This window comes from Primulina eburnea, chromosome 6 (genome assembly GCF_022965805.1).
Source record: "Primulina eburnea isolate SZY01 chromosome 6, ASM2296580v1, whole genome shotgun sequence".
NCBI classification, from domain to species: domain Eukaryota; kingdom Viridiplantae; phylum Streptophyta; class Magnoliopsida; order Lamiales; family Gesneriaceae; genus Primulina; species Primulina eburnea.
In genome coordinates, this window is record NC_133106.1 from 35,221,277 (window position 1) to 35,239,232 (window position 17,956).

General features: G+C 34.9%; 3 protein-coding genes and 1 long non-coding RNA gene across 6 annotated transcripts; all 4 read right to left on the minus strand.

Annotated features, from left to right (window-relative positions):
* Nucleotides 1–1,498: 1,498 nt before the first annotated feature.
* On the minus strand, nucleotides 1,499–3,179 carry LOC140833557 (V-type proton ATPase subunit e1). Its single transcript, XM_073197888.1, has 4 exons — nucleotides 3,087–3,179; nucleotides 2,765–2,962; nucleotides 2,366–2,413; nucleotides 1,499–1,787 (listed from the first exon to the last, which is right to left on the minus strand). Exons 2-4 carry the CDS (start codon nucleotides 2,860–2,862, stop codon nucleotides 1,721–1,723), a joined length of 213 nt encoding a protein of 70 aa, XP_073053989.1. The 5' UTR covers nucleotides 2,863–2,962; nucleotides 3,087–3,179; the 3' UTR covers nucleotides 1,499–1,720.
* Nucleotides 3,180–4,181: 1,002 nt separating this feature from the next.
* On the minus strand, nucleotides 4,182–10,776 carry LOC140834692 (fimbrin-1-like). Of its 3 annotated transcripts, none has more exons than XM_073199756.1 (15): nucleotides 10,571–10,776; nucleotides 10,135–10,274; nucleotides 9,738–9,908; nucleotides 9,348–9,586; nucleotides 9,089–9,260; nucleotides 8,961–8,999; nucleotides 8,706–8,774; nucleotides 8,476–8,592; nucleotides 7,571–7,782; nucleotides 6,928–7,083; nucleotides 6,609–6,808; nucleotides 5,748–5,905; nucleotides 5,509–5,605; nucleotides 5,014–5,105; nucleotides 4,182–4,868 (listed from the first exon to the last, which is right to left on the minus strand). In XM_073199756.1, exons 2-15 carry the CDS (start codon nucleotides 10,219–10,221, stop codon nucleotides 4,338–4,340), a joined length of 2,340 nt encoding a protein of 779 aa, XP_073055857.1. In that variant the 5' UTR covers nucleotides 10,222–10,274; nucleotides 10,571–10,776; the 3' UTR covers nucleotides 4,182–4,337. The 3 variants fall into 3 exon arrangements, with proteins under 3 accessions (XP_073055857.1, XP_073055856.1, XP_073055855.1); XM_073199755.1 differs by having other exon boundaries at nucleotides 10,135–10,286; XM_073199754.1 differs by lacking the exon at nucleotides 10,571–10,776 and having other exon boundaries at nucleotides 10,135–10,561.
* Nucleotides 10,777–12,174: 1,398 nt separating this feature from the next.
* LOC140833558 (uncharacterized) lies at nucleotides 12,175–13,814 on the minus strand. The gene is made up of 3 exons (XR_012118501.1): nucleotides 13,676–13,814; nucleotides 13,515–13,590; nucleotides 12,175–12,638 (listed from the first exon to the last, which is right to left on the minus strand). It is a non-coding gene; the product is annotated as an uncharacterized lncRNA (long non-coding RNA).
* Nucleotides 13,815–14,988: 1,174 nt separating this feature from the next.
* On the minus strand, nucleotides 14,989–17,915 carry LOC140834693 (mitochondrial import inner membrane translocase subunit TIM22-3-like). Its single transcript, XM_073199757.1, has 5 exons — nucleotides 17,651–17,915; nucleotides 15,705–15,769; nucleotides 15,528–15,600; nucleotides 15,397–15,450; nucleotides 14,989–15,326 (listed from the first exon to the last, which is right to left on the minus strand). Exons 1-5 carry the CDS (start codon nucleotides 17,832–17,834, stop codon nucleotides 15,115–15,117), a joined length of 588 nt encoding a protein of 195 aa, XP_073055858.1. The 5' UTR covers nucleotides 17,835–17,915; the 3' UTR covers nucleotides 14,989–15,114.
* Nucleotides 17,916–17,956: the final 41 nt, after the last annotated feature.

Sequence of the window (17,956 nt, forward strand, 5' to 3'; positions counted from 1 at the left end):
TGAATTTGAGATTTTAAAATTTTATTAAAATAATCTCAATTATCTTTTACAAAAATCAAGATTTAAAACATATTATTCACATTATTTAAAAACTGAAAATTAAACTTAATTTAATCTTATATTTCTCTATATCATTTCATTATATATTAGTGTTATACAAACTACATAAACTCTTATATAATTAATTAACTAATCTTGACGAACACAAAATGAATTATTAAAATAAATTAATCAAACATAACATTTAAATATTCAAATTTAAATTTTATGAAATAAATTATTTCAAAATTAAATATTCAATCACAACCTAATTTTATAAATAGAAAATAAATTATTATTGAATAAAGAATTTTTCAGTATTCCTGACAATTATAATAATATATCTCAAAAATCAAATATGAAAAATAAAAAATAAATAATTTTGTCATTTAATCCGACCATTACATATAAAGATCATAGAAAGATAATAACTAAATTTTTAATTATAAATATTTTTTAGTTTTACTCAAATCCAAATCCAAATCCATCAAATATGACTAGTTTTAAGAAGTTACAAATCTAAATCTCCACAAATCCTTCCAAATCTTTGCTTCCAGACATAGGATAAGTGTCCATTAATTCGATTTAGAGTGGGTCTCATGTGAGATCGTCTCACGGATCTTAAACTGTGAGACGGATCAACTCTACCCATATTTACAATAAAAAGTAATACGCTTAGCATAAAAAATAATATTTTTCATGGATAACCTAAATAAGATATCCGTCTCACAAATACGACCCGTGAAACTGTTTCACACAAATTTTTGCCTTCGATTTAACGACATCTATTTATATTTTACTCAATTTATCATTTTCACTTTTTAAAGCAAACTTCTGTCTCAATCTTCTATTTTTTTAATAAAATACTTTTTTGCGAACAATATAAAATTTTTATTTACATACAAAAATATCAAATAATTATTTTTTGAGTAATTAAATTGAACTTTAAATATATCCAAACATAAAATCATATCAAATCTTCCCAACGATCTAAACACAAACTTAAGTTTCATTTCTATTTTAAGTTTCGTTTTATTTGATGAATTCGATTTAGAGTGAATGATTTGAGAAATACATGTTAAATGACAATTTGAAATATTTCACAATTTAATTCTTCAATTTAAGAGCAACCTTAATACTATTAGTTAGGTATAAATGACCAACATGCATGGTAAAACGGGTCGCGAACTTGTCGTTAGAAAATGAGTGAGTCTCATATGAGACCGTCTCAGGATCATAATATGTGAGACGGATCAACCCTACTCATATTCACAATAAAAATAATACTCTTAGCATAAAAAATAATAATTTTTTCATAGGTGACACAAATAAGAGATCCGTCTCACAAATACGACCAGTGAGACCGTCTCACATAAGTTTTTGCCTTAGAAAAGAGTAACTGGCTGCCTCGTATGAATATCCAAATCATTTAATAGCAATAAAAAAAAAAGGAAAAATATAGAACAAAATTTTCTTATTCATTTCAAAGTACACATTTTCAAGCAGCCATCCTTCGAAGAATAAATAACAGATTAAGAAACAGTTTTACAAACAGGGTTATATATAAACAGAAAGATAAATGCAAAAGTTTTTCTGGGCACATCATACCCCAATTCGTTATTCATCTCTCTTTAATTCTCCATACACACTCGATTTTTGTGGATGCTTCTCGTAGATCATATCATTCTGTGTCGTTCAAAATGGGTACAATCAGAGGATTCATTTGTGCCAAGTATACTATCGCCCACCTACACATGACAAACAAAAACAATCTCACTTTCCATTACAAAAGTGCTGCCATTAACACTTTGTCACTTTGATGACTTAAATATCAGAAAAACCAGCAAAAAGAACAATGACTGCACAAGCAAGAAAGTGTGTAGTTCAGCATTCATTACATGAGAAGAATAAAGGCATGCATGCTGCTGCTATTCATTATCTCTTAGTCGGAGCAGACGAGACAATTTGGCGAACCACTCCCAGCATCAGAAAATTTCTCAAACAAGATTTTTTATTCTAATTCCTTAATAGATCCTAAGGATTTGGAAAAGCGGAATCAAACATAACTTTTCTCCAAATCCCTCAAATAGACGCCCAAGGATTTGCTGCACGAGGGTCCATACCACATCCAGTAGTGAAAAAATTTCATTAATACAAATGATGCACGTGACAAGAGTTGAATATGCCAGTCCGTCGGAATATGAGGGGAACTCATATTTAGATGAAATTTGACCAGAGCAAATTCAATACATATATATGGGAGAATAAAAAATTACCACCAGATAAGCACAATCAATGAGCAACTGAAAAATGAAAACAAACTTACATCATCCAACAGCATACAGTAGCAGTAATAACCAATGTCAGGTGTAACCTGCATTGCAAACCGAAAAAGTTATCTGCAAAACACTAGCTCAATAACATATGACAACCGTCGAAGTCAGGTTTCAAATGTTCGACTTATATTTTCATTCTTTGTAAAATGTCGTCGCAAAAACGTAAAAGTGGAGACGTCGGTTATATGTTAAACATGTACCAGCATGAAACAAAATAATTACCAACTTGTTGAACAAAAACATTAGTTCCTCAGACATACGCAACAGATATGAACAAAAATAAAATAAAATCAAATAAGCTATTGTATGCGAAAAATGGGATTAATTTAGGCATAACCCTACTTATAAGCCTAAACGCATTTCATAACGAGAAAAGACAGCAAGTATACAGGTTCGCAGAAGGTCCTCTGTTGCAGCAGATCCTAGCGCACAGTGACGCAATAATCCCGACCACCACAAAGATTAGAGTAGTTATCAAGAACCCCATATCCAATCCGCTTTCTCCACCAACAAGTGATTATAGTCTAAGCCTGCCACAATTACTTCGAGTTTCACGAATCAATATGCAGATCCAAGATTCCAAATACCTATTTTTTTCAAGATTTCAATTGCAGAGTAAATCAACACGACGATCTGAAATTCAAGTAATTCATAAAAACGTCCATTGATTCGAATAATTTCGGTGCAATGAGACGACTAGCATCGGATTACCTTATCTTCGTGGAGCTCGGGCACAGCTCTGGAAGAAGCTGTTCGATCCGGCGTCGCTTTGATCTGATTGAATCAAAGTGCAGGGAATTAAGTTATAGGCAATAACTTGTGTGAGACGGTCTCACGGATCAAATTTTGTGAGACGGATCTTTATTTGAGTAATCCATGAAATAGTATTGCTTTTTATGTTAAGAGTACTACTTTTTATGGTGAATATGGGTAGGGTTGACCCGTCTCACAGATTGAGATCTATGAGACGGTCTCACATGAGACCTACTCTAAGTTATATGGGCTTAAATCAGAACAATCTGTGAGACGGTCTCACATGAGACCTACTCTAAGTTATATGGGCTTAAATCAGAACTGTGAATCAATATTTGGGCCCTACTAGTAATTGTTCCACTGGAATCATATATTATAGCAACATTTACGCGAATCTTGGGGATTAATGTCTTTTTTTTTCAGTTTTTTTTTTCATTGAGTAAACTAACGAACTTACATAATAGTATGTAAATCACGATAAATAAATAATGATATCTAAATCATCAATCAATGATATTAAAATTCATACTTTTTTGTTATATTTATTAGACATTTGAAGTGTTTTATATAATAATTTTAAGAATAAGTCTCTTGTGAGACGGTCTCACGAATATTTATCCGTGACACGGGTCAACTCTATCGATATTCACAATAAAAAGTAATATTTTTAGTATAAAAAGTAATATTTTTCATGGATGACCCAAATAAGAGATATGTCTAACAAAATACGACCTATGAGATCGTTTCACACAAAGTTTTTGTCTAATTTTAAATGTAGTAACTTCTAATCCATGAAGCTAATATATTAGCATACGATCTAGGTTCGTGATCAAATTATAAAAAAAAAGACATCTCCCAACTAAAATAATAATAATTTTAAGCTATATCTGTTATATGTTCGACACAAGCATCATCAAGTTTATTGTGAGATCAAGTAGAACAGAAATGATATCCGAAAGATGTCTCATGGTGAACATGGAGTCATGGACAAAATGAATCACTAATTCCGAATGCGTACGTAGTTTTGCATGAAAGTTGAAAGAAAAGCAGATGTAATGACAATAAATTTTTTTATAAAGAAAGTATATAATTCGAGTTTCCAAAACTTTTTTTCCTTTGAAATCTAGAACATATATATCACGTGTATAATGGCGCTACTATTTGTTGGTACTGCTCTTCCCTTCCTAAGAAAAAACCTACAACCAAAATTCACTCAGCATGTTTGACTTCCTTCTCAACCTCTGGACTAAAAACTGTAGCAATATCTGCAGCCGTTTCGTCTGATTTTGCAGGATACAGAGGACTACAACCTGCAGCAACATCTTCATCCGTTTCATCTGATTTTGCAGGTACCGCTTTATCCAGGTCTGCATCATCCATAGTAATGTGCGACATTTCAACAGATAGCAAGCTATCATCTTCTTTGATCAAAGTTGGAACTAGGACTGGCTCAGGAGAAACATCAGCTGAAGGGGATGAAGCACCATTCAATTCAGGGAACAAAAGTGGAGTGATGGATGGAGCAGGGGATACAGAACTGTTAGCTGAAGCCGAAGGTGATGGTGCATCTGAAAAAGATGCAGCTGAAACCGGGGATGGAGTCTCATTGAATGAAGGTTCAGGGGAAGCCCCATGACTAATGACAGCAGGCGAAGGAGATGAATCGGACTCTTCCACAGGCTGTTGTAGGCTCCAATACATTATACTCGCTGTCAAAATAAGTATCATTTTTTGGTTCACCTGTCAATAACATCACCAAGATTTGTGTGAAGCTCGAAATCATTTTAAGTATTTATTCGATCAAACCAAGTTAATAGCGGACAAAACTCATTGTTTGAAACTAGAAGAAAGGCGAATTAAAAGAGATCTGGCATTGCAAGATCACCTCCATAATATCTTCAGGCAACAAGAAAATGGAACAGCCAAGCTTCCTAGCAACACTGATTATATATGTAGCATTCAACTTCTTTTCATCGTCTACCAAATAAAACTGACAAGTCAGTTTGTCACAACAGTTTTGATACGTACATAAAGTCTATTGAGTAAAACAATAAGGTTTCAATGCTTGTATGTTAAAATAATATGAAGTGAAGAGAGTATTTTTTCAAGTGCACGGGAATCTACTTTCTGAGTTGGATGTTATAGGTTCAAGAAGTTTGTAATTAGCAAGAGTTATCAGATCGCAATTATTAAACTTTACCAAATGGCATAGTTTCAATCCTCTACCTTTTTGACAAACGCAGAAACTACCAAGCACACTTTCATATACCTCACTATTAGGATCTTATTTAACTGCTGTTCAAAATCCGGATGCCAGTCAATCTTTTGGTAGTAAAAGTCACACACCCAGATCAAATAAATAAAATTTACAACAACATACCACTTTCACCCTTGGTAACGAGATTCCAGTTCACGACTCGCGGCTCAACCGCACTGAGAAGTTCAAGAAAAAACAATCCACTTGAAAGTCTCTTATCCTAGAAAAGAATTAATACAGAAGTTGACTATAATCAGCAGACATGATTTTGTAAAAACACAAGTAATCTAGATATTGATTTTTTTTTTCCTGGACAAATGACCACGACAAGAAATTGTGAAGAAAAGGAGCTTAGCCTCAACCTTAAAACTTTCAATTTGAGATTTTCTGCCTGAATTCTTTACTTTTCTATTAACCCAGTTGAGTATATCAGCATCTTGAATCTCCTTATCCTGGAAACGGGATCTAAGGTTCTTCAAAAGCTGAAGCATATTAAATCTCATCAACTGCCAAAGGAAAGCTGCAAGATAACAAAGTATTTTTTGGTGAATGATCCGAGGATTCAAAATGAGGGGATGGTAGAAAAAAACTACAGAAAGAAAGACAAGCCAAACCATCTACAAAGCCAAGGAAAAAGGTGTTCTCACACCAAGCACCAAAATTACTTCAGGTTGCGTTTGTTGGATGGATTTAAAACTCATAGATTTCGATTATAGTTTTATTTTTAGTAATAAAATAATAGATGAAGTCTTGAATCTATATCTTCCTTATTTATACATTAGTAATTTCAAATGTATTCGTTACTGGACGAACTTGAAATTCATCTTATTTAACATGAAACACTATATAAACATATAAAAGGTGAATTTGAAATTTATGATGTTACTTCTCTGAAATTACAAAAATATATATGACCTCCAAGGATTTGAAATCCAAAAATCCAAATTCAACTCAGAGAAATTCAGTGGGGTGAAAGAAGGCAAAGGTCTTTGAAGAAATTGGGGCTTAAGTGGAAGAAGCAAAAATATGTATTAGAAGAGTCATCTTTCCCCTCAAGCTTATAAAAAATAGAACCAATCAAACAGAGGGTATAGACCTTATAAATGGCCAAAATGTAAACGAGCTTCACACACGAGATCTTCTTGAGAAAACCTCACATCATATATTACTTAATGTATATAAAACCTTAATGTATCTAAACACAAAATCATTAAGCATGTTACCAAGTATGAGTTTTTTATTCCCTTGCACAAAATCGTTTCCAGCCACGTTTACAAGGGACAGTTTCAACAGCTTCCCTATCCTGACGACCTGGTTGCAATTCTCTACTTTTCTAAACGGCATCTTTATTGGGGGTTTTGTTGCATGCTTCCAGTTGACAGATCCCGGAGAAACTTTATCAAGCGCTTCCAGAAGAACCCACCTACAGACGTGATATGCTTATTATAATTGAGATTGACAAACCTAACAAGATTGATACCAGTAGTGGCCAACACCGATAACACGATAACCTATCTTCACTTCAATAGCAGGAGAACTCACCCATTTCTAACATCCTCAAACAAGTTATTGATATAAGAGGCAATGCCAAGACTGTTGATCCAAAGTCGGAAGCACCTTTCTTCTCTGGATATTAGGTCATCATCTGTCATCATTTCGGCAAACGAGACTTTTTTGTTGTCTGTAGACAAGCCATTCCTGGGGAAAAAAGACCAGTTTCCTAAGATATCCCTAATATTTGGATAGACATATAAAAGTGCAATATCAACTTCATATAGACACACATTAAGCACTTCTTTGTCCCTTGCATAACTCCTTTAATTTTATTACATTATAAAGTTCAGAGAGGAAAAGCTGTCTACCCAGAGAATCTAGCAATTCATAAATACCATATCGGGAAATTTATTTTTTGGAAGAGCAAGTTGACAGGAGTAGCGTATCAGAATATAACTTTGGAAACTAATTAAACCGAAACTTTCATGCAAAGTGTTCGCAACCCGTGCCTGAGAAAGGGGAAGTACAATACATTGAAATGACTGGTAGAGCGGGTTCTAAATGCAGATAAGAGAGACAGCAAATTGTGATAATTCTTATTGTGTATTGAGATCATGCTCTTGACTTTATTTTGACGCACATCTGTTCCAAATGCCAGGAAACCGGTTGAATTCAAAAGTTGATTTCTAACCTCTGATGAAAAATCTGAGCAACAAAAGCAAGATTCAGATTTGTTGATCCCTCCACAATATCCTTGGGACTTAGATATCTCTTGCAGTCCATTTTCTCTGCATGCTCAAGGACCAGATTAGCTCGTTCAGTGGGATCTTTAGCATCTAGGGTTGTGGGGTCGCAATGTTCTGGTGCAAGTACATTAAGCAGGTAAGCATAAGCCTCTCCGTCCTACAGAACATAAAAATATGAACAATTATAATAAACCGAAATTACTTCTGTGGAAAAATCAAAAAAACCTGTTTGTTTATGGCATGCATACCATTAGCTCAACTCAAATTTTACTTATCCCAATGAATGCATGTCCAATACTTCAACCCAAATATTTTTCTCAAAATCTTCAATATGATCGATATTTCGCGCTATAAGTCAACTATCAAACCACAACTATTACACAATCTCAAATTTTTCACTGTACTTTTTCAGAATAAGCATTATTGTATCACCCACTTTAACCAAATCATCGCTACATAATATCATTATATTGCACCTTACATAATCACAATTCAAAATTTATATACAAACAACATTTCCAAACAAGTTAAAAAGAAATTTCAAAACGGAGCTGAGCAGAGTTAAAAGCTCAACCAAATGACACCAAAGAGATCCAAGCCGTGATAAGGATAGGAAAGCTACCCTATTATGATTGTATCATATCAGTAAAAGAAAAGAAAAGAAAAGAAAATTCAAACAGTATTTTCCTCAAGCATTATGCCCAAGAGAAAAGTTCATCTCTGCGATGATTTTAAACTTAAACTAGGAACCTGTCAGCAGAAATACATATTTCAACGAAATACCGCACAAGCAACTCTCTAGCTATCCACATAAGGCAACTGCGGCATTAACATGAAAATAAATACATACCTTCAGATCCGAAGAAAAATTCGTCACATTTTTCTTGTAGCCTGCTTTCTTGAGGTGAAAATTCATCCACTTTAGCAAAACTTTTTCTGGAGCAAGCCCCATAAGCTCCTCAACATCCTGCATGCAATAATAGCAAGATAAGCCTGTGCTTTTGAACTCCATTAAAATAAAAATTCATGGAACATACAAAAGATGCTGTAATTTTATTGAGAGGATTTGGAGCCAGTTACATTACTGTCTTCCACCAATTCTACAAGCTGGGGTGTCTTTCTGAGATTGAGATCTGCCAACAGTTGGATCTGAAGGAGATAATAATAAAATCAGTGGAAAAGAATTTTGTGAGAAGGATCGACCAGCACTCTTAAACATGCAAATTTTATAAGCATCAGAAACAGTGAATCTTCTATGACTAATCCTTCTTATTTATTTATTTATTTATTAAAGATAAGAGGAACTAGAAACATTATCAAACCAAAGGAACTAACCTTTATAATTTGAGAAATTAATCCAAGTACCAAATGAGGCTGCAAGGAGTCAACAAGAGATAATAGCATTACAGTCCAGAAAAATAACCTGTATTGTCCATATTTCTCAATAAATCAGCTCAACTTACTCTTCCTTCAATCAAGTCTTGAGTACCAATATTTACTACGGTGCAACCAATAGCCTTTGCAGAGTTAAGGCACAATGTGTGATTCTCATTTCTTTCCCATGGATTGAGCACACGCTTAGTGTTGATAGCCCGTTCGTCTATTGTCCCAGGCACCGCAACATTAATCAGCTTACTAAATATATACACAACCATAATGAAAACCATAAACCATGGATTCAATTAGAAACGGAACAATTCAAAGCAGTCTATATTAAAATACCATAATAGAACTCCATCCTTTGCAAGATCAAATAAAGCATTTGTGGATGCATCGATGGGAAGGAACTGCATCAAAAATGGGTCATCTCTGAGGTAGCTATTTATATGAGCCACATACGAAGCCTTCTCAGACTCACTGATAGTGTGAAGAAGGGTAGTTATGGTGGCCTTCAGGAAAGACGAAGAGTTTCTTCGATTTCCGGATTTTCCATTTCCTCGATTTTGTAAATCTAGATAGGACTGTGTATTCAATTAAATAAAATGTCATCAGATCAGAGATTACCATATCCACTCAGATTCAACATTCACAACAGAAAAATGAAATCTTTTACATTTAGAGCGAACAAACTCACATTTAGGATTTGCGGGATACAAGCAAAAAAACACTTACCCTGAGGAAGCCTTCAAAATCAATCTCATCGTTCATGTCAGAATATAATTCTCCCAACTCATTCTTGATCTCCTCCTCACTGAACATCTCATCGAATGCCTTCAGTTTTGCAAATAATGGAGGCAAATCACCAACCATAACTTTACCATTCTGATTCTTTATTGATATGTACTACAAATAACCAAAAATAAAATAAAAACCATACCCACATTTCAAACATCATTTCACAAAAAGCACAACCACTATCTGACTTCATTCAGGATTCAAGACTCGATGATCAAATGCCAACGACACAACCTCCCAACACCACGCCACAATCACATGAACATCCTCCATGGACAAAAATTCGATTCGCAATAGTAAAAGGGGAAGTAAACAGCGATAAAAAGAAAATTACTCTGGATTTGAGGCTTAGAAGCACGACCTGTGTGAACTCGCTGTGAAGCAATTGATCGGAAACAACTACTCCCACAAAACCAGACATCTGTTTCTTGCCCCGCGTTTCCACAAATCACTGGGAAAACGATCGAATTCGCTCTGAAATTAGAATTGAAAACTCACCAATTCAAAAACCCGATTTCACGGTTACATTCTCGATCCAAGGATGCCAAAACAGTATCATGGCAAAGCATCGAATAAAAAATCCGAGAAAAAACCACACAGTTCAACAACGTTTAATCACCTCGTTCTCAATTGTTGTAAAACACAGAATCGATCTTAAAACAAACAAAAACCCACGCATTCATCATCCAATGCAGAATGATTTCCCATAAGAGCTTTACACTGAAAAATTCAATAAAACAGGACGTGGGGTGTCCACAATACATGCATACCTCCAAAAGTAATCCAAGATTCGAACAACTGGGTTTTATATAATCCTTTTTAATACAAGGTTTGAATGTTCTTCCGCAGATATTTCCAGATTTTTAATAATATGTAAACAAGTATAAAAGGCTGTTCGATTGCTTCTGTGAAGGGCAAAGCCGCAAAGGGGGAGAGATTTGGTGTGTGGACACGCAAAGAGGTGAGCAAGAAGCCAAGATTAATATCGGGAATGATATCGGTATGATGGATCGTCCTTATAGATCAATTTTCCCACGCGCAAAGCGGTGATGCTGGGTTCATACGCGCTCTAATTTTAGGATTTTGTTATGATTAAAAAATGGTAAAAACTTGTCTGAGACTCACGGATCGTATTTGTGAGACAGATCTCTTATTTTGATCATATATGAAAAAGTATTATTTTTTATGTCACTCTTAAAAAATATATAATAGAGAATTTAATCCAACTTAAATTTCTCTATTTTATTAAATAAATTTGGTTTTGGGAGGAAAAAGAGAACAAATCACACAACAAACTAAACAACTTGATATTATTAAAAATAATATTAACCAATTTACCAACATTAAATTAGAATTGGACATGGTCATTTCTTTTCATATTTAAAATTTGTGTGCCAATCGAAAAAATAAGCATATATAATCTTAATTATGAAGTGCTCGATACGGCCCGATGCAGTTGCTGTTTTGCTTGAGCAATTCCATGATATAATGCCCGTAAAATTGCCCAGGTCCTTGCCACCCCGACGTGCTGTTGATCATAAGATCGAATTGGAACCGGGTCCGATGGTGCCTGCAAAAGCTCCGTACCGAATGAGTCCCTCGGAACTTGTTGAACTGAGGAAACAATTGACAGAGTTGTTGGATTGTGGGATGATTCCATCATCTAAGGCCCCTTTCGGATCACCGGTGCTGTTCCAAAAGAAACAGGATGGGACGCTAAGGATGTGCATCGATTATTGGGCTTTGAATAAGGTTACTATAAAAAATAAGTACCATATTCCAAATGTCCTGGATTTATTTGACAAGCTGTTAAAGACGAGATACTTCACGAAGATCGATCTAAGATCAGATTATTGGCAAGTGAGAATTGCTGAAGGAGATGAGGCAAAGACCACTTGTGTCACAAGGTACGGTTCTTACGAATTTCTTGTGATGTCTTTCGGTCTTACAAACGCTCCTGCGACGTTTTGCAACCTGATGAATGATGTACTGTTTGAGTATTTGGATCGTTTCGTGGTTGTGTATTTGGATGACATCGTGGTATATGTAGTGTTGTAGTTATTTTATGTTGTTTTCAGCGAGTTCAACAATAAAAAATAATCTTTAGATATATTTGCAAAATAAGTGAGGGTAAGTCTTTTGTGAGACGGTGTCAAAAATTTTTATTTGTGAGACGGGTCAACTCTACCGATATTCACAATAAAAAAGTAATACTCTTAGCATAAAAAATAATATTTTTTCATGGATGACCCAAATAAGATATCTGTCTCATAAAATACGATATGTGAGACCGTCTCACACAAGTTTTTGTCAATAAGTGATAGTTACTCAAAGCAAACTACGAAATTGATATCATTTCGTAATTCGAAGTAAGATCGAAATACAACATTACATTGTTAAAAAAGTTATGAACCAGAAGAAATAAACACCCATCAAAATGCAAGAGTAATTACACCAAATATCTTTCTTTCCAAACCCACGTATTTGTAATTGATCACATCAAACAACAACATTGGACACTTTCACCGTATGAGTATGATGGTGCTGTCACATAACTCATGCAGTGATCATATTCACATAGTGTCGGAAGAGAACAGTGACGAGAACCACCGTATCCTCCTCCTTGAAACGGGTAATACCTCTCATCCCCGCCATGTCCACAACAGCAACCGGAGTTTTGGTACGGCAAGAACAAGTTGTCGGAGCATTGCCCGTATTGAAACCAGCGAAGTTGTGCCCGATTTCCAGCTTTTCCAAGCTTCTTCAAAAGTGATTTCGGATCCACTATACCCGACACTTCCACGGTCCCGTACTCGTCCATTTTAAAGCTTCTCACTCCTTTCAGTTCACAACATAATAATAAAACAAGGCAAATTAGATTTTATATAATCATATTACAAAACAAACATATTTCGATCATTAGAGGAAAATTATCCGAGAAAAAAGTGGAAACCGGCACTTCAATTCGTCTGTTTACAATTTTTTATGTCTTTCTCCACGTATTTTAAATTGATTCCATTTAATTAATATAAATTGTTAAAAAAGTTCCATAACCAAAACAGAAAACTTTCCAACTTCTTAATTAGGGAAGATTTCATTTTTTAATTTTATATATTTAATATTTTGGGATTTAGTAGGTCTTTTATGAGACAGTCTAGTAAATCTTGCTTACACTTAAAATATTTTTTCATAAATGACCCAAATAGAATATTCGTTTCACAAAATTAACCAGTGAGATCGTTTCATATGAGTTTTTGTGTTTGCGATTTTCGTAATATATGTTGTCAAATTTCAATTTTATTCTGCTATTTTTGCATGTGTGACAATTTAATCATTTTCCTATTGTGACGCAAAAAAACTAAAATATCCAAAATTCGAAAAAATACATGACTAAAATTGAAATATGATAATAAATCAAAATTACAAATAAAGAAACATATATGACCAAAATTCTATTTGATTATGTTATCTAAAATTTGGATTGATAGAGCATGTCATTAACTAATTGGCAAATAAAATGAAACGAAATATATAGAAGATTTAAGATATTCACATAAAATTTCAACATCGTTTAATATTACCAATGCTGTTCGATCTCTCCTAAGTCCTAAACCATCTTAGTCGAAGGAAGAAAAAAAATTCGAATTTCAAGTAGATTATTTTGTAAAAATAGAATGTTGAGACATCTTTATCGTACTCATGATCTTATCTTACCCTTGCTGCTGCTGAGCACTCTTCTGACTGCTTTCTGCCATACCGGAGTTTGGACATCAACCCTTAAAATACATGTCTGCAATGAAAAGAAAGAAAATATGAGTATAAAAATGTTTTTTTCCCATTCTTTGAGAATTATAAAGAGAAGAAAGAAATGAGACCATGAACGCCGAGTCGTCGTGGTATCTACCGCATAATTTTGTCATTGATGAAATATTCAACTGCCAAGAAATTTGTAATCCTTAGTTGGGATTTTGGATAAAGACTCAAATCAACTGTCGTTATATAGAGATTCTAAGAGGATGAGTGGGCATGAAAATTTTGATTTGGTAACTTACAAAAAGATATGGGATTGAAATAATTGTGAGATTTTGGGAATGTGTCTATTTTTTTTTTAATTTTGGGTAAAAATGAGGTTCAAATCTCTCCTTTGACATGGATTTATAATGTGTATTATTATATTGAGACAGTTTTGATATATTTTTCATAAACTGTGTCCACCTGTGAAGTGTTATTTATATATTTCACCATGTTCATACATGAGTGTCACCTTAATAATTAAAAACACTCAATAATTAAAACGATTAATGAACATCATATTAAAACTATAGATTGTGATAACATTGTTATATCAAAAGTTAATATTGAGATCGGCCCTCGGCAAAAAGGACTTTATATTGGCAAAAACTTGTGTGAGACGGTCTCACGGGTCGTATTTGTGAGACGTATCTTTTATTTGGATCACCCATGAAAAAGTATTACTTTTTATGCTAAGAGTATTACTTTTTATTGTGAATATGGGTAGGGTTGACCCGTCTCACGGATTATGATCCGTGAAACGATCTCACATAAGAGTCACTCCTTTATGAGTGAGTCTCATGTGAGACCGTCTCACGGATTATAATCTGTGAGACGGGTCAACCCTACCCATATTCACAATAAAAAGTAATACTCTTAGCATAAAAAGTGATACTTTTTCATGGGTGACCCAAATAAGAGATCCGTCTCACAAATAATACCCGTGAGACCGTCTCACACAAGTTTTTGCCCTCCTTTATATTTGCCATCTTGTAATTTAAGAGTATAATTGTTTTCTTATTATCAATCTTAAATGAAAAAGGAAGTTACTTTTAATATATATTTTGTATCATTTCCAATTAAACTTTCATCAATCCGAATTATAATTAAAAACAAAATCTTTTCCCTCTCCCAAAATCGGGAAATGAGATCATATCTTTATAATAAAGTCCAAAAAATAAATCTAAGAGTTATATTTATAAATAAATGTGAAATTCACACTTTTTCTCAATGAGCCCCACATGATGATATAAGTGTCCAAACTTTAGAATGAGGTCCACTATTTTTTAAAAAAATTATAAATGTGGCAGGTAGGATCGAACGATCCCACATTAACCTTACACCGCTCTTTTATGACCATTTTGCCACGAAAATCTCTAAAAAATAAAAGGAGTGATATTACAAGACTGCAAAACAAATTATCTTTATCACAAATAATTAAACTGTATGTCTTACGTCATCTCCATGCATAAAAAAGTATACCGGTGCTCTCTAAGAAATCTTACGGGGAAAATCGTCGAATTCATTTTCTTATAGACCGACAAAAAGATGAGAAAGACTCCTTGAGTTCACTCGGCAGAGAAAGTGCCAAAGGTGGAATGACACCATACAGCTGCCTTTTGCCACTCATTGAATGTTGCATAGCAAGAGCCGGCTGCTGCTTATTAAGACCTTCAATTATAAACGAGAACGCCCCAAATGTGAGGCAGCTTTGAAGTAGAGCTTGCGGGGCACCTGATAAAAATAGATGTAAATGGGCTTCACCAGGAAGAGGAACAGAAAAAGTATACGGGGTGAAAATAACCTGGAAAGCTTAGAGCAAGACCAGTGCAACATCCAGCAACTCCTGCGTTGATAACTGTAGAGAAAGGAGACAAATGAAAAAAGAACAGTGAAGGATGCAACAATTAACATTTGTTTTAAAAGAACACATACCATCATCTTTCCCCCGGAATCTCTTCAGAAAACATACAACTAAACTGTGTACTCCTGATAAAACCGCAAATGTCTGCGTGGTGAAGCAGAATCGACAATTCCAAGATGAAGACAATATCAAATTTCCAATCATAAGACAGGGAACAAGCATTGTTCAATATGTTTCATATCCAATACCTTGGCAGAAGAACCTGCCTCCACAAATGATCCTTTAAAGCCTTTCTTCCGAATCAATCCAGCACCTAAAACACAGAAACCACTAAGATATATCTGGACAGCTGTTCCAAGAACACAGCTTCATCACCATCAATCAGATTTCAAGAAACCTAAAGTGACCCCTTCATCGTTTACAATGTCCACCAATTCATAACTCAAAACTTTAGCATGTACCCAAAAAGAAAAAAAAGAGAAGAAAACATAATCTTTTGCACCCATAGGAATAGTCACACACCTATGCTATGTGTAACAAAGGCAATTTCAAATTAAGCATAAGTCAAAGCAAAATGCAATTGGCACTTCATTCACTTTTAAGTTCAGTATCGCATGATACCTTGAATTTCATAAATGTCAACATTTAAACTTCCCGGGATACCACCAACATGAGATAAAAATGTCAACATTTAAGCATCCCGGGATACCACCAACATGAGATAGCAAACATTTTACAGTTCAAAGCTTCTCATTCATACACTGTTTACAGCAATCCCCGATTCAACATTGAGCACAGGAGAGCATTTATTAGGACAACACCCCACCCCCCAACACACACACACGCACATGCATATACTGGTGTTAATTGTGGTGATTCACTCTGTAGGGAAAAAAGAAAAAAAAGACAGACATATATATATTTAAATAGGCCTGATTGAACTGACTGAAGTTATTAATGAATCAATGATGCTCCTACGAATACAAATCAATGAACTGGACAATAAGACCTCAAACTCTCATCTATGATCAGTGAACTTGAAATTGATGGTGACTCCAAAGCTCTATTTACAGTGGTACAAATCTGTAATTGGAAAGGACTGACAATGATGATGATCTAACAACTGACTTGATCCAGCAAAAGGTTCTATGAGAAAAATTGACTGAGTAAGAGTCATATAAGTGGCTACAAGAGTGCAACACCCTTAAACAGCTTAGGACTCCCTATCTCAGCCTACTGAAAAAAAGATGCTCAAATTAGGCCTGAGGACTACAGAAAAGAAGTTGAATAATTGCTAGCCTATTGCACTTGGAGGGTTTTGCCGAACTTCAGATTATCCTACCATCGTCATGATGTCATATAAATTCTTGTAATGTGCAATAATAAGAAATTCAAGGTGTCCACACTCCCAGGATTGAACACTGCCCGCACCAGTATGCGCACGTAGCCATTTGATGCTAAAACAAGTGTTCAAAAGTGGATGGATTGAAGTCGACAAAAAGGCTACTGATGTATATCATTGGAATGATTTGCCACAATTCTCATCACTTACAAGGAAGGTGACTAACAAATCAGTACTGACTGCTCTTAGCAAGACTGTAACTTTCAAATGACTGACGATGTTCAGCTCTGGCAAGACTGTCATTTCAACTGACGCACAGTGGACTTCGAAATTAACTTAAATGCTTAAAACATATTAATAATCACAACAAATCATTGCTATTTAGCTCCTCATTTTTATTTATATTTTTTTGCATTTGTAGAGGGAAAAATGTGAAAGAAATCAGAAAGACGTTCAAAACAGCACAAAGAAATCAGAACCCGAGCTTCAGAACATGTCACTGACATTACATAAAAGGAAACATTTTCCCAAAATACAAGTTCAGTCCGACTAGCAGTCACGCGCCTGACTGCCTACCAGACATCACTATGTCACCCGAGCTGGGATGCTGTCCCGGCGTCAAGGATGGAACTAATAAGTAAGGCGCAGCATTGGGCCAATTCCCTTGTGCTAGCATCCCATTAACAGGCGCCTGACAGATGAAAACTAATCTAGATAACACTCCACAAAACTTTCACCACGAAATTCAAGACAACAGTAAAATCTTAACACCTTCATCATTAAATTCGCTACCATAAGAACCGTAATTATCATGGAAAAACCGAGAAAAGAATCAACTGAATGATGGATTACCGAAACCGTAAATGGACCCCATGAAAGCACCGGCAGCGGCGTCACCGGCGGATCTGATTACACAAACAAGAGGAGGACCCGATGGATTGGTGCTGGCCAGCGAATTGGAACTAGGATTAGGTTCAGGAATTATATCAATTTCAGATTCTGAGTCCGAAGCCGAGGGATTCGCCGGTGTCGCCATATTGCTAAACCCTAACTTTCTCCAAAGTTCTCAGCTCTGTTCTTGCTGTCGGGCGCAGATATTTTATGGATATTCGAGATAATAAGAATAATAAAATATATTCTTTTTATTCTGTTCTCGCA